The following is a 17,499-nucleotide window of genomic DNA, read 5'->3' as shown; positions in this document are numbered from 1 at the left end:
AAGAGGTGCTGTATTTTGAATGAAGTGATATGGAATGAAGGCCAGGGCTTTTAAATGTCTGATGAGTGAAGAAATAAGTCTTTCATTAGCAGAGAATGTAAAAAAGTCAGCAGCACCAGATTTAGCTAGAATACATAAGAGTGTGAGTCTTGAGAAGAAGTCATTGTGTTTGATAAAAAAGAGGGTGCCAGAAACTTCAGCGCTATTTCAGTGACTGAGCACAACCTCTAAGCTGAATCAATCAGCTTTTCCTCTCTGCCCATCTAAATTTTCCAGTATTTCCTAATGAAATTTCTGCAACTTCTCCAGAAAAGTTTGTCTTCTCCTCAAGCTTGTCTTTGAACAGGACTTCAGTTTATTCTAGCTAGAGTTCAGTACATTTTCCCTCATATTCTCTCTGGCATGGACAATTTTTTTTTTTAGAGGCGGGAGCAGTAGAAGAACAAAAGTGTTTACTTCTCAACAGTTCACAGTGTGTTTGGTGGTAAAGAATTTACATGGTATCATTCTTTCTTGAAGATTAGGGTAGATTTTTTTGGTTGATAGTAGCAGATAGCAGAAAATTTTCAGACTTCAACACAGCATTCCCAAGGCTTTCTTTTCTAGGGAAGAGAGATATCCCTTTAGCCCACCTTACTTCTCATGTGGACTCTTTGCAGAGCTCAGTTAATACAAAAGCTGGATGGTTAATAAACAGAAAAGCATAAAAGATGTAATTTTTAAATTAATTTTATAGGTACATGTCATCTTCACAAGAGAGTAAAGACCAAATTAATGACCACAAAATGCTTTTGTGCATTTTAGAAAAAGAACAATAAATTTGTGAACAATTGACAGCACAAATGGATATGTGGACTAGGGTAGTAAATTCTAGGTATGTGGTGAAGAGCTAAATGGGAAGGGATGTAAAAGTCAGTAGAAGATAAAGATTGCTTTATAGTTCTCATTAGAAGTCTAACCACTTGCTAGTCTTCCATGTTGTTACTTCCTATAGTTCTATTTGTGTTCTTTATAAGTCAACAGTTCATTACACTACTCACTCTTTCTCTTTCCTCTCTTGCCATCATTTTTAGCAACTTTAGTGTCCTCTAAAATATCCAACATTCTGATCTCCATGAGTGTCCAAGATCACTTATTCAAAGAATTTCCTCCTAAAATTCCAACCCCTCCCTCTATCAGTTTACTCCTGTATATATATATATATATATATATATATATAATCAATTGTCACTCTTCATGAAACAAAAATCTTTGCGCTCATATGCCCCTTGAGTGCTCATCTTGGTTCTGTAATTCCATCCTAGTAAGCATTTTCAAGAAATTGCCTATACATTTCCTCAGTTCCTGTTCTTTTTTGGCTTACATTCTGAGGAAACAACTCTTGTCAAGGTCCTTAAGACCCTCTCTTGTTTGTTCCAATGGTCAATTGTTGTTATTCATCATCTCTCTTCACTTCTTAACAGTATTTGCTATGAAGGGTTACTTTCTTGAATAGTTTTCTTCTCTTGTTCATTGGGACACTAGTCTCTTGATTTATTTATTTTCTACAATGGCTTCTTAGTCATTCTTCTTCCTCATTACTGTTATTTTTCTCAGCCTCTCTATTCTTTGCTATCTCTCCTCATTATATTATTTCACCCAATATCATGCTTTTATTTTCCATATTAATTACTCTCAGATTTGTTGCCACTTATTCCACTACAGTCAAATCCACCAATGTCTATCACCCAGACTGTTACCATAGTCTTTTTTTTTTGTTTTTTGCTGGCTCAGAACACCTTGATTTATCTTCAAAGTGAAGTCTCTCTTATCATTCTTATACAGGCAAGTCCCATTTAAATATAATTAAATTTTATTTTAATTAAGTTTAATAGAAAAAGCGAAAGTGAAGAAACCCATGAACTTGAGATAGATGTATCTCCAGCTCAAGAAATATTAACTTCTAAAAGAAACATAAAAGTTAATGAATAAAAAGATTATCAAAAACATGAAGTGATTAGATTCATTATTTTATGATTTCTTTTTTTTAATTGTTGTCATGGGAGGGGGTACACTGTGGCATTTACAAAAGTTCTTATGACATATCAGATATGTCATACTTGAATTCGCCCCTCCACCATTCTCCTTCATTCCATCCTCCCCTCCCTGGAATAGTTTCAACAGACATCATTTTCCCATTTATATACATCTGTACACAGTATTTGCACCATGCACCATAGCCCTTAACTGGTTCCATTTTCCTTTGTTCCTGCCCCAGCAGTCTATTCATCTTACAACAACCACTGTGATCCATTACAATACAAACCAGAACCCATTTGTCTTGTCTTTAAATTTTTCTGGTAGCTTCCCATCCTAAATATACATTCTAAACTCATTATGATGGGCTTTGATTATCCTCTGCTTATCTCTTTCACCTTTCTGTCTTCTCCCTCACTGGACTCCTTTCACACTGACTTTCCTCTGCTTGTTCAAAGTCACCAGCTTCCTCACACATTATAACCTTGCTTTCCAATTCCTCTGAATATGCCAACCACTGAGCTCCCCATTGCTGGCTGTTTTTCATCATGAAAGTCACTGTTCAAATGTTGCTGCCTCAGAGAAGGTTTGCGCCTTCACTTTTTCTAAATTATCCAATCTGTACAAAATCATTTTTAAAGCAATCTACCTAAATATATATTTACTTTGCCACATAAGCGAAACTTATATATAACTTGGACATATATATATATATATTTATATTTTATTCATATGTGCATACAGTGTTTGGGTCATTTCTCCCCCAACTTGGATATATTTGGTAAATTCACAAAATTTCCTATTGGGAATAGCTTAATCAGGAAACTTAAGTTGATTGTCTTTTAATGAATTAAGTTAATTGATAATAGACCTCGAGCTGTGTACCCAATCACCTGGTATTTTTAGCACTTTTTTGTTTTCTCTATAATACTTAATGATAAAGCATAGTTTGTTTCCAAACTTTCCTAATCTGTAGATTATAAACTTTATGAGAACAGAAACTTGAATGGATTGTCTAACTATAGCCTTGTGGTCTAGAATCAGTACTCAAAATTGTTGCTTGAATGGATGAATGAAGGAATGAGTGTCAAAAGAAATCAGTGACTAAATTAAAGAGCCAATGGACAATGTGCCAATAGAAGCCAAAAATATAGGCCATCTTACTTTCATGAGGTGTCGAAAAGAGAAAATGAGGGAAAGAGTTATGGAATGATAGTGTATTTAATTATATAAAGGAAACCAATGCCCACTAGTATCAAATTAACCCAAAATACAAAATCAAAGGGAAAGGAGAATCACCAATGAGAGTTACTGGTTGATTTATTCTTTTTGAATAGAGAAGATTATATAAATTAGTAAGAACTTTTTCTGCATAGCTGCTTTATTTTTCTAGATTGCATTTCTGAGTCCTTTTGAAAAACTATTAGAAAGCCAGGTACTAGTGGCTCACACCTGTAGTCCTAGCTACTCAGGAGGCAGAGATGAGCAGGATTGTGGTTCGAAGCTAGTTTTAGGCAAATAGTTCTCCACGCCATATCTTGAAAAATTCTGTCACAAAAAAGGCTGGCAGTGTGGCAGTGTGGTAAGAGTGCCTGCCTAGCAAGTGTTGAGGCCCTGAGTCCAAATCCCAGTTCAGCTGAATTAAAAATAAATTAGAAAATTTTATTTAAAAATCTTTAACCTATGATATTTATGAAAGAATCTACAGTTATTTGTTTGAAATGATTTTATCACTTATATAAGTATTTAATTGAGTTTAAATTTTAAATCTATATTGATTTTCAGAACATAAATGATTATAAAATTATATTACAAATAAATGTTGTAAACCATGGTGACCAAATTAATGAAGAGGGAAATAAAGGAGAAGGAAAGTTGAGAAGCATTTTTCCATACAGTGCTTGTCATGAGAGACTAGATTAATTACCAATATGCTAATTCTTAATGATACAGATTAATATCCCACTCAGTATTTATTTGTATAGATGACTAATTTCTGAAGAATTATATTATAAATCATACTGCATAACATTAAAATGTGTCATTAAATTAATATTCCAGAGAACTTTTATTACACATTTTACTTTCTGAAAAAATTGAGGAAATATGCAAATATAAGGAATGAATTCAGTATAAACACTTCTAGGCTGGAAAAATACAAAATTGCTTCTTTTATTTAAATATGCATATCTTCACAGTAGCTGTAACGGTCTCAGGATAATTGAAAGAATTATTAAATGATACTTTAAAAATAATCAGAAAGCATTTTTTAAAAGCCAAATGGAATTAGAACACATTGCAACATGTCTTGATAAAAACTGATTGAGGAATTACTCTTAAAGGTTTACCTAATATGTTCATCTACCTATAATTTAATGCACAGATACACAGAGTGTCAGGCACAAAGTAGCTTTGAAGTAGCAGAGTAGTAATGAAATATCTGTTGCAATGACATAATCTGTACCTTGAGAATTTTATTCATGAAAAATGTAAATTCACTGAAACTTTCTGTTCAGCCTAGATATATATTGTGAAATCATCTGATTATCAACAGCTGATCTGGTTCAACCTTTTTTCATCTGTATCATTGTTATAGTTGAAGATATCTGTGACCTTAAATTGTAATTGTGACACCTCACATTTTGTATTTTAAAATGATCATATATCAAAACTCTTGAAAAGCATTAAAAGGGCCCTAAAATATCTTTTCATGTCATGCTGGGGAGATTATTATAACAGTTATTTCATGATCATTACCTGTGGAGTCAATTTTGTCTTTAAATCAGTAAAAGACATATAAATATCAAGTTTTTACCATTACAGAAAGCCACTTGAATATAAGCATTAGTGACTTTGCAATTTGTTAAATTTAAATTTATATCAATACCAGTTGATTTTATCTCCAGTATTTTATATATAATTCTTGATTTAAGTGCCAATAACCATTGTGTTCATGATAAATGTTTTTAAAAGGCCAATGGGCTAGAACAAATTCAAATAAAATTTCTACTCTTAAGTGTTTGGCTTGATATTTTTATAGAATGCTAATGTTGAAGACTGAGGTAGATGGACATAAACTTCATGGACTGCAACTTTACTTTTTAGTGAGATTAAACATTGATAACTTTATGTATAGGTAAATTAATTTCCCTGTAAAACTGGGAAGAACTATAATTTTATTTAAATGATTAGATTGAAGTCTTTTACTCATGTATTCAGAGGGAAGCTATAAATCATTGTTAGTGAATTTCATCTGATATCCTGGAGGGAAGAGATTATTGAAATACTCAAAGAGAAACATACAAAAAGGGAAATTTTTGTTGTTTTTCTGTAGTCTGTTCCCTAAGTTTCTTAAGCAAATATGGCAAATATTCATTTATTTTTAGAGTATTTCAAATTTATAGCACTTGCAGGGTATTTCCTATTTATTACAACTTTATAATGGAAGATATAGGTTTTTTTAAATAATTAAGTAATAGACAAATTACCACCTAACCTACCTTGGATTTATAAACAATGATTTTATATGCAGATTATTCTTTTTCACCGTAGCAAATATTTTGTTATATGAAAATTACTTTAAAAGTTTAAGTTCTTGCTAATATCATGATATTAATTCTATAAAATGGAAACACTCAACTCATTGGGGGTACAAGAACAAATATATGTGATATAGGTGTATGTTTACTTAGCATAAAATTAATTAATTTGCAAACATTCCTGTTTATTATTGGTATATAAAAATTACTTGTGACCGACCTTGCAATTCATAGCCACATATGAGCAACTGAGAAAAATGAGTCTAAGTTATGGAGAAAAATAATGTGAAGAAAAAAATTGTATATTTTAGTTCAAGCCACAGTGGTGTGATTTGGTTGTTACAGTTGCCATTGCGCACCTGTGAAAACCATGTATAGGAGCCAAGATGCAGCTGTGGGGTCAGATTTTCATAGTGGAATACTTGTGGAACTACTTGATAAGAACGGAGAGAACAATTCGCTGCATTTGCAATTCTAATATTTTAAACATGGACCAGATTGAAAGAATTACCTGGGCTGCTTGTTACATGTGGATTACTGGACCAAGGCAAACCTACTATGTTAGAATTCCCACCATAGTGGCCAGACAATCTACATTTCACCTCATGTAGCCCAATGACCAGGCCAGGTGGGGAAAGCTAGTATTAATGTTTCACTTAGCAGAGTTGCTAATCTCAGTTGGAGCCAATTGTGAACAAGCCATTTTTATTCTGAGTTGTTAGTGTGTAGGGGATAGTCACGCTGGCACTAGCACAGCATAGGTAACACATGCATCCTCCCTCATTAACAATCTGTAGTTTGTAATCCCTTGTGTTGCAACACAGTTGCAATAGTCTTCAAAAGTTGTTGATGCACTTTCATAGATCACACTAAAGCCTGGAACTAAATGTGAATCAGTCTGAGAGCAAAAATATGGGATTATAATGTTATTTATTTGTAGTCTTCATGAAACTGTGTTTCTTTTGTCTTATTTTGGGGGATACACTGTGGCATATTCATGCTACAGTTGTACTTTATTAGTAATCCCCCCAGTATTTCTTCTTGTTACTTAATTTTTATTTTTCCTGCTCTTCTTTCATCTTTTTTTTTAATAATCTATTCAAAGAGTGGTTTGATTACCTAATTATTGTGTGGTCTTTTACAGCCTAATTTAAAAATAACTAGAAGATTGGGGCTATAGGGTCTAATTTTATTAAATAAATTTTATAATTCATTATAATTAATTGCATATTGATATAGTTGAGTGTCATTATTTGAGCTAATTACAAAATATAATTGCTGGTATAGCCAAGGTGGTTTCTTGCTCTTTAATGCCACCATTTTGAAATACCATTTAAACCTGCTGATTACTCCAATCTCCCAGTTTTAGATTTTTCTCCCTTAACTTGTAGATAAATTATTTTTGGATCTTGCTGTAGAGAAATTGATGGGGGGGCATCTATTTCTGAAGTAAGAAATAAAATATCCCACAGTAGTCTTTGAAGATAAGGTGATCACAACAGGGTATAATCTATAAGTGGGTCACAATTATTTACTATCCGCAAATATTATCACTCGCTTGCTTAACAAGGTGTGATCTTCAGGTAGTCTAATAATGAAATGTTTTACCTGCTTCTTAAGTTCAAGCATGTTAACAGGGCTAAAGACTTTTAGATTTCCTTTGGAATGTAGCCTCCCTTTTTAGTCACTAATGTTCACTCTAGGGGAAAAAAAGATGAAAAAATCTACAAAAATACAGTAAGTGGGAAATCAAGCATTTATTGTTGTCATTTTTATATGCAATGAACTCAGGATATTAAATATCATTAGAAATAATGATAGAATAAAATCAGTAAGAAGCTACCCATGCATGTTACTTACTTTTGATTTCTGTACTTTTTACAGACTTTGATTCTAGGAAACATGTCACTGTGAACCTTCCAGGAGTTATCCTTGAAAAGTTAACTTTGGCACTATAGACTGAGTCTTATGATTTAGATCTTTAGGTTTTTATGATGCACAAATTCATTTACTATCTGGAGCAGATGGAAAAACAGTTTAACATGAACACTAAACCTTTTCATTCTTTGTTTTTGCTGTGTTACAGAAACCCTTGAAACTCTCATCAAACAAGCAGAAAATTACACGAGTATACTTTTTTGCAATACCTACCGGTACATGGCGTTAGAGGCTGCAGCTTCCATTCAGGAGTTCTTCACTGATGTAGGGCTCTATTTATTTGGTGCAGACGTTAATTCTGAAGAATTTGTGAACAGATTTTTCGACAGTCTTTTTCCACTTGTCTACAACCATCTCATCAACCCCGATGTGACTGACAGTTCACTGGAATACTCAGAATGCATCCGCATGGCCCGCCGGGAAGTTAGTCCATTTGGTAATATTCCCAAAAGAGTAATGGGGCAGATGGGGAGGTCACTGCTGCCCAGTCGCACATTTCTGCAGGCACTCAACCTGGGCATTGAAGTAATCAACACCACAGATCATTTACACTTCTCCAAAGAGTGCAGCAAGGCCCTCCTGAGGATGCAGTACTGCCCCCATTGCCAGGGCATCACTGTCAGTAAGCCCTGTACGGGGTACTGCCTCAATGTTGTCAGGGGCTGCCTGGCCCACATGGCAGAGCTTAATCCACACTGGCACACATATATCCGGTCCTTGGAAGAGCTGTCAGATGCAATGCATGGAACCTACGATCTTGAACACGTGCTCCTGAACTTCCACTTGCTTGTAGATGATGCTGTGATGCAGGCTCATCTCAATGGACAAAACTTATTGGAACAGGTAGGCGGCCATCCACACTTCCGGTATGATTTCTTAGAACTCCAAGTTTATATACATCAGCTTAATCGTTAGTATGTCATTATAACATTCTGCAGAGTTTACACTTTAGGAAACAGTAGGGGATGCATGAGCTGACATATTTGATTCAAGATATTGCATTTTATTGATCTTCATTAAAATTTTGATCAGCTAAAATACCATTTTCTCCATTAAGCAGAAGCTTCTCAAAAGATTAGTTCAGGGAGGTGGCAAGAGGTCAGGCTTAAAATAAAGAACATTTTAGATTTGAAACTGTATTCAGCATTAATTAGCTTCAAGAAGCTAGGCAAGTCTTTCAGGATCTTTAAGCCTCAATATCCTCATTGATTAAAAAAAAAGAAATAGTAGCGTATAGCTTGTAAAGTATTCTTTTTTGGGGACAATAAGTATTATATATTCAAACTGCCTACCATAGTGCCTGGTGCTCAAAATTTGGATAGTTATTGTTAGAATTTTAAAGGTATTCAGCTTTAAAATAGAAAATGCAACTTACATATCCATGAAGTTAAGACTCGATACCGTGGTGTTCAAAGTGTTTATTTAGTGACTCCAGAATCTGTCAAAGTGATGTGTGATGACTTTTCAAAATGTAGCATAGCCATTGTCATACTCTTTTATTTCTAGTAGACTAAGAATTATTTGAAACAAAATATCAAATCAAGGGATGTGAGTGCTTTCTCTTTCTCCCATTTTCTCTAGAGAGATTGAAACTATTCTCAGGCTTCCCTAATAATAGTTCTCATGTTCTTGACAGTGAAATAGGATGTGCAGCTGATAGCTCTGCTAAATCTTTTCCACAAATAAAATTGATGCACCCTAGTACAAACAAAATACATTTCCTTATCCTGGTATTGATTTACTAAATTAATAAACATTCTCATCATGAGCTCTACATGTCAGGGTTTTTTTTTTTTTTTCCATTTCTGATAGAAATTGGACTTGAATAGCTTTGTGTTAAACGACCTTCTTCCTTTCTGTTCAGGGCCACTGTGATCCTATAAGGTTACTTTATGCAAATTAGAAATGGCACCATCTAGTGGATGCATCAACATGATACCACAGAGTAGACTCCTGACTACATTGAGCTGAATATCTCTATTTAATGAACAAGCTTCCTAACTTGATGTCATAGTCTTTATCTTTTTGTTCTCTCAGAGCCTCTAGAAGTGATATAATAAACCAACTCAAAAGGAAGACACAAATGACTGCTGAGGTTTCAAATATTTCATAAAGACATTTAGATTCAGGAAATAAAATGTCCATATTATGCTATTAAGTATCTCCAAACGGGAAAAGTAAATACAAAAACTCTGAAGTCAAGACTAGACTATCTTTAATTTGGAACATGCTGTTTAAAATCTTAAGCCAAAGCTTTTTAATATGTGTAAGCAAATGAATTCTTTTTGTTATGCTAATTTGGAAACATGGAAGACATAGCTTTAATCTTTAAAATCTGTCATGTAGAAAATGATCTATTTTTCCTCTTTCAAAGACTAAAATGACATGGGACCATAGTAGACAGGCATGTTTTTAAATTCTGTGTTTTCTACCTGTTAGTGGCCTGGGCAAGGTACTAAAACAAAAAGGAGCCTATCATTTTGTTCCATGTGAAAAGGAAGGGAGTAATTGTTTAAGTGAAATAATATTGATTAATCTCAGGCATTAGTAGATACAGGATACCTGACAAACTAGTTCTTTACTTTCTAAAGCTAGCTTTGAGAAGACCTCACTGAAGCAGGTTGCTTTAATATCTCATAGTATTAGAATCAACTTTGTGTTTTATAAATTAGTTTTCCACAAACTTTTATCAAATGAAACTGATGAATTTTCAAAAGGTACTCTTTTTTTATAAAGCAAACAGTATGATTTATATAGTAAATAATCTGATAACTGTCTTGAGAAATACCAACTATTACTAATAAATTGTAGAACCTTCTCTAAATAAAACAACTGAGATACTCATTTTACTTATGGGGGAGGAAGGAGAAGAAACTAACTTTAAATTCCTTGAAAATTGACTCATTAATATTTATTTCTGTCAACTTCAAAGTGATTTATAAGCTGTTTATCAAGCTTTGATAACCAGTTCACACACCAATGAATTTAACAAATTCAAAATAAATTGCTGGAGAACTTGGAGAACTAGCAAATTATGACTTTCTCACATTCCTAAAGCAATCTGTGGGATCAAATACTTCCAGTCTAGTTCTCCAGAAGTATATATTTCTACTTAACAAAATCCACAGAAGAGCCTGATGTATCCAACTTTTGTTGATGAATTTCAACTGGAAATTTTTAAAATGTTCTCAGATTCTTGGCAAAATCACAAGTATCTTGTGTGCAGAAAACCTTTAAAGAAAGAATCACTAATTTACAAAAGATTTTTTCAATTCTATAGCTTTTTCTCTGCTTTAAGACAAAAACATAATTTAATAGAAACAGATTTAGAATTGACTAGGAATTAAAAACATAGGCTATCATGCCTTAGCAGTTTTCACATCTGTCTTTACCACTTATAAGTTGTGAGTTTGGGCGTTTCATTATTTAATCTCTTTGCTTCAGTTTCTGCTTGGTTAGATGTGACAATAACAATAACAGCATCATAGAGTTTTATGAGAATAAAATGAATTTTATTGCTTAGTGTCTAATACAAGGTAAGTGCAAAAGTCTGGCTATATCATATCATAGTACTTATAAATCTTCATTAATTTCTTGGGTGTATCAAATGTTCTGAAAGTAAACATCCCTTTCCTAGGAATGTAGAGTTCAAAAAAGTATTAGTAGTACAGAACTCAAAAAATACCTTAAGGATCATATTATAAAAGCATATAATTGTAAAGATCTCCTTTGAATGAGGAAAAAAGAGCTTTCAGAAGGAGAAGAGGTGCAAGCCAAAGGGATATGTAATATATTCAATAAAATAATAATAGAAAATTTCTGAAATCTCAAGAAAGTTTTGCCCATTCAGGTATTGGAAGCCTCTACGACAACAAACAGACATGACCAAAATAGTACCTTCCCATGGCATATTATCATTAAAACAATAAGCACAGAGGACAGAGAAAGAATATTGAAGGCTGTAAGGGAGAAAAAACAAATAATGTATAAAGTAAACCCATCAAAATAACAGCAGATTTGTCACCAGAAACGTTAAAAGCAAGAAAGGTATGGAGTGAGGTATTTTGGACATTAAATGAAAATAATTTCAGCCCTAGGATACTCTACCCAGCAAAACTATCATTCAAAATTGATGGAGCAATAAAAGTCTTCCACACTAAATAGAAACTAAAACAACATATGACTACCAAGCTACCACTGCAGAAGATTCTATAAGGAATTCTGCACATGGAAGGTGAAAGCAAGCAAAACCATGAGAAGATGGGAAGTACTAAACCACAGGAGAAGAAAAGATAAATAATCAGAGAGTAACATTGATTTGACTACACACAATCAAACCATAAATAATAAAAACAACTAAATGGCAGGAATCACCACATACCTATCAATATTAATACATAATGTCAATGGAGTCATTTCTCCCCATCAAAAAACACCATTTGGCAAACTGCATTCAAAAGGAAGATCTGACAACCTGTTGTTTGCAAGAAACCCACCTTATTGACAGAAGTAAACACTGCCTTAAGTTGAAAGGCTGGGAGAAGGTTTACCAAGTTAATGGTCCCTGAAAACAGGCAGAGGTAGCAATACTTATATCAGACAAAGTAGACTTCAAACTTAAAATCAAATGAGACAAAGAAGGACACTTCATACTAATAAAAGGGGCAATACACCAAAAGGAAATAACAATCAACTTATATGCAGCCATTGTCAGTGCAACCAATTTCACCAAACATACACTAAAGGACTTAAAAGCACATTTAGACTCCAAGACAGTAGTAGTAAGAGACTTTAATACCCCCCTATCACCAACGTTGAGGTCATGCAAACAAAAAATCAACAAAGAAATCCTAGAACTAAATCACACCATAGATCAAATGTACCTAACTGATGTCTACAGAATATTTCATCTGACAACAGCACACTATACATTCTCCTTAGCAGCCCAAGGAATTTTCTCCAAAATAGATTGTATCTTAGGACCCAAAGCAAGCCTCAGCAAATTTGTGTTAAAACTAGAACACAACAACAAAAGGAACAGCAGAAAATTTGCAAATAACTGGAAGCTGAATAACACGTTGCTCAATGATAAGTGGGTCATAGAAGAAATAAGACAGGAAATGAAAAGATTTCTGGAAGTTAATGAAAATTAAAACACCACCTACCAGAACCTAAGGGACACAGCAAAGGCAGTCCTAAGAGGAAAGTTTAGAACTGTGAGTCCAAACATTAAAAGCACAGAAAGATCTCAAATAAATGACCTAATGCTAATCTCAAACTCCTAGAAAAGCAAGAGGAAGCAAAACCCAAAACAAGCAAAAGGAGAGAAAAAATAAAAATAAGGGCCAAAATTAATGAACAAAAAGCTGCTGCTTTGAAAAAATAAACAAGATTGACAAGACCTTGACAAATCTGACTAAAATGAGGAGGGAAAAGACCAAATTAGTAAAATTAGAAACAAAAAAGAGGAGATAATGACAAATATCAAGGAAATCCAGGGAATCATCAGGGACTACTTTGAGAACCTATATTCCAAAAAATTGGAAAATCTTAAAGAAATGGACAAATTTCTAGATACTTATAACCATTCAAAACTGAACCAAGAGGACATTAACCACCTAAACAGATCTATAGCATGAAATGAAATTGAAGCAGCAATAAAGAGTCTCCCAAAAAAGAAAAGTTAGGACCTGATGGATTCTTTGCTGAATTCTACCAGACCTTCAAAGAAAAACTAATACCAATACTCCTTAAATTTTTCCATGAAATAGAAAGGGAAGGGGCACTGTTTAACTCATTCTATGAAGCCAGAATTACATTCATCCCAAAAACTGGACAAGGACACATCTGAAAAGGAGAACTACAACATTGATGTAAAAATCCTCATAAAATAATGGCAAACTGAATACAACAACATATCAGAAAGATTATTCACCATGACCGAGTTGGCTTCATCCCAGGGATGCAGGGATGGTTCAACATATGCAATCTATAAATGTAATATAGCACATTAATAGAAGCAAAGGCAAAAAACACTTGATCTTCTCAATAGATGCAGAAAAGGCCTTTGATGAAATCCAACACCACTCCATGATAAAAGCTTTAAGAAAATTACGGAATAGAAGGAAAGTACCTCAACATTGTAAAGGCTATATATCACAAACCTGTAGCCAAAATCACACCTAAAGGGATAAAGAAACCATTTTCCCTAAAGTCAGGAACAAGACAAGGATGCATATTGTCCCCACTCCTATTCAACACAGTCCTGGAATTCTTAGAACAATAAGGCAAGAAGAAGAAATAAAAGGAATACAAATATTAATGAAATAGTCAAACTATCCCTACTTGCAAACAACATGATCCTATACCTCAAAGACCAAAAAACTCTACCCAAAAACTCCTAGACACCATAAACAGCTTCAGCAATGTAGCAGGATACAAAATCAACTTACAAAAATCGGTAGCCATTCTATAAACCAACAATGAACAAATTGAGAAAGAATATAGGAAAACAATTCCATTTACAATAGCCTCAAAAATATATATAGTTAGGAGTAAATTTAACAAAGGATGTAAATGACCTCTACAAGGAGAACTACAAACCATTGAAGAAAGAGATCAAAGAAGACTACAGAAGGTGGAGAGATCTCCCATGCTCATGGATTAGCAGAATCAACATAGTTAAAATGGCTATACTACCAAAAGCAATCTGCATGTTTAATGCAATACCCATCAAGAGCCCAATGACATTCATGACAGAGATTGAAAAATTTTCATTGGAAACTCAAAAGACTATGAATAGCCAAGGCAATTCTGAGCAAAAAGAGCAATGCCGAAGGTATACAATACTCATCTTCAAATTACCCTATAGAGCCATAACAGTAAAAACAGAATGGTACTGACACAAAAACAGATATGAAGACTGGTTAACAGAATAGAGGTCCTGGATAATAATCCAAGTGGATATGCCCACCGTATTTTTGACAAAGTCACCAAAAACATACAATGGTGAAAAGATAGCCTCTTCAACAAATGTTGCTGGGAAAAGTGGATATCTGCCTGCAGAAAACTGAAAATAGATCCATGTTTGTCACATGGTACTAGTATGAACTCAAAGTAGATTAAGGATCTAATATCAAGCCTAAAACCTTAAAGTTAGTACAGAAAAGAGCAGGGAATACTCTGGAAGCAATAGGCATATTTAAAGACTTCCTCAGTAGAACTTAAGCAGCCCAGCAATTAATAGAAAGGATGGACAAACAGGACTACATGAAATTAAAAAGCTTTTGCACAACAAAAGAAATGGTCTCTAAATTAAAGAGACCACCCACAGAATGGGAGAAAATTTTTGCTAGCTATACATCAGAAAAGAGACAGATAATCGGAATATTCAGGGAACTCAAAAACTAAACTTCACAAAAATCAATGAATCAATAAAGAAATGGGCAACTGAACTAAACAGATCTTTCTCAAAGAAGTCCAAATGGCCAAAAAACATGAAAAAATGCTCACCATCCCTGACTATAAAGGAAATGCAAATCAAGGCCACACCATGAAGATTCCACCTCACATGAGTTACATTTGCTACTTATCAAGCACAATAACAACAAATGTTGGTGAGGATTTGGGGAGAAAGGAACCGTCACACACTGCTGGTGAGAGTGTAAGCTAGTAGAACCTCTTGGAAAACAATATGGAGGCTTCTTAAAAAGCTAAACATAGATCTTCCATAAGAGCCAGCAATACCACTCCTAAGGATATACCCAAAGGAATGTGACTCAGATTATTCCAAAAGCACCAGCACACTCATGTTTATTGCAGCGCTATTCACAATAGTCAAGCTGTGGAAACAGCCAAAATGCCCCACTACCTACAAATGGATTAAGAAAACATGGTATTTATACACAATGGAATTTTACTCAGCCTCAAAGAATGAAATTTTGTCATTCGCGAGAAAATGGATGGAACTGGAGAACATCATCTTAAGCAAAGTTAGTTAGATTCAGAAGCCAAAAAATTACATGTTCTTCCTCATATGTGGATTATAGACCTAAAACAAATGCAGTAATATTATTGGACATGGGTCACACACTAAAGGGAAATCATGCACGGGAGAAATAGGGAGAGGGAAGGAAACCTAAAACTTGAATTGGTTGAGGTGCTCACTGTATAAGAGCAAATATAGTAATGTTATACTGACAGAGACCACTATGGGAAGGGGACTAGGAAGTAGCAAAGAGGTGTGGTAGAGATGAACCAATGTGGGTTGAATATACATGGGCATGGAAGCATCTTTCTATGTAGCTATTTTTTCTCCAACTAGTAAAAATGCTATTTTTTTTTAATCTTATATTTTTTCTTCAACAAAATCAGAGAATTAGAGGGCAAAATAGGTTCTGCCTGGAAACAGGGGTAAGAGGAATGGGGGGAAGTGGCCCAAACAATGTATACACATGTAAGTAAGTGTAAAAACAATGAAATAAAGTTAAAAATTTTTTAAATGCAAACTTTCTTGAATGAGAAAATGAGTTTCCAGAAAATATTGTGTAGTTCTCTAATGTGTTTAATGTTATTGACTATATACATATATATGTGTATATGCATAGCTACAGAGAGCACATATTGTTAATACATAATTTTATACGTTTTGTAAGTAAAATATTATTTTAAAATTATATCCTCTATTAATTTTATTTAGTATATTTTTATTGCTATAATTTAGCATTTTAAGTCATTAAAGGTTTTACACAAACAAAGAACCTGTGTTAATTTTGGTCTTTCCACATGTTTTAAGTGAATCAGATGTTATAAAGACTCTCAGTTGAACATTGATACTACATAATTTAAAAGCATGTTTTTTTCTAAGTCTGCAATGAGATTAGAAGCATACTTGCCAAAAAGAAATGCATAATTCTAGTTTTTCTTCTAGATAATCTGTTTTTACCTCTTTTGCCTATGTAGTATTATTAGAGGTTGGCTGGTTGCATATAGATTACTTTAGAATCAGTATATCATTCACTTTAGAACAATTTATCATATCCAAATTGAGTTTAAGGTAAACTGTACACATTAATGTGCTTTAATTGGCTGTTAACAAATCAGTATTTCATTACTTCTCTATATACCAACATTCATATGAATCTGTAAAAAAAATAAGTGTAGTAAATTTTTATGTGTTTTTAGATGTTTCAACAATACCTTTATATGAAAAGTGAAAGGAAAAACTAAAATGATAGCTTGGAGTAATTGGCATAAAACACAAATTTTGTCTGATTTTCTCTACTATGTGGTATATGTTTTCCTCAAATATCACTGTTTGTGGATAGGATTTTAAGGTGAGGGAAAAATACCCCAAATCTCAATATCAAGTAATTCAATTAAAATAGAATGTCAATGAAATTTTAGGTAGTTTAAATTGGATATCTTAAATGAAATACATTCTGTAGTAAACGTGGCCCTTGAGCTTGACAAAAGTTATGAAGCTTGATTAGTGGCTGTCAATAAAAAACTTTAGGAGATATTAAGTGATAAAGAAGAGATGTCAGGGTGTGTACATGTTTGGGAACATGACACATCTACAATCATAAAAATTCCAATAAGCCTGTCTCCCTAAAAACTATACATATAGACACACAGACATTTGTTAAATATTGCATGTCATTTTGAGAACTTTACAATTCCTTCTTGTAAGAGCACATCTAGACTACAAATACCCATTGGTTAAAGAAAAGACACCCTCATTCTTCAGGTGAAAATACCAAGAGTTAGTTCCTAAAGTTTTAGAGAAGAGAGATTTAATCATGGCTTTACTCATTTTGAAATTTATTTGGATATGTATCATGTAAAGACTAGAACATGTATACTTCTATCAGATAAGAGATCAGAATGAATAAAACAAGTAGAAACTCTAGGGTTTCTCCAGGATCTACACTATATAAAATCTGAGAAAGTATTATTTCTGAAACAAACTTTTCAAAAGAGTTCTCATTCTTGTGTGTATTTGTAC

The 17,499-nt window shown here is 33.5% G+C and overlaps 1 protein-coding gene across 3 annotated transcripts in view; it reads left to right on the top strand.

Moving 5' to 3' along the window:
* Positions 1-17,499, top strand: part of Gpc5 (glypican 5) — a 1,368,088-nt gene that overhangs the window by 242,335 nt on the left and 1,108,254 nt on the right. For all 3 annotated transcript variants that reach the window (XM_074043147.1, XM_074043149.1, XM_074043150.1), the window contains exon 3: positions 7,642-8,336. In XM_074043147.1, the coding sequence (XP_073899248.1) occupies positions 7,642-8,336 (695 nt within the window). The remainder of the gene's footprint in view (positions 1-7,641; positions 8,337-17,499) is intronic.

Source organism: Castor canadensis, chromosome 10 (genome assembly GCF_047511655.1).
Source record: "Castor canadensis chromosome 10, mCasCan1.hap1v2, whole genome shotgun sequence".
In the NCBI taxonomy this organism is placed as follows: Eukaryota; Metazoa; Chordata; class Mammalia; order Rodentia; family Castoridae; genus Castor; species Castor canadensis.
The sequence above is the reverse complement of the archived record's forward strand: the minus strand, read 5'-3'. Positions and strand labels throughout refer to the sequence as shown.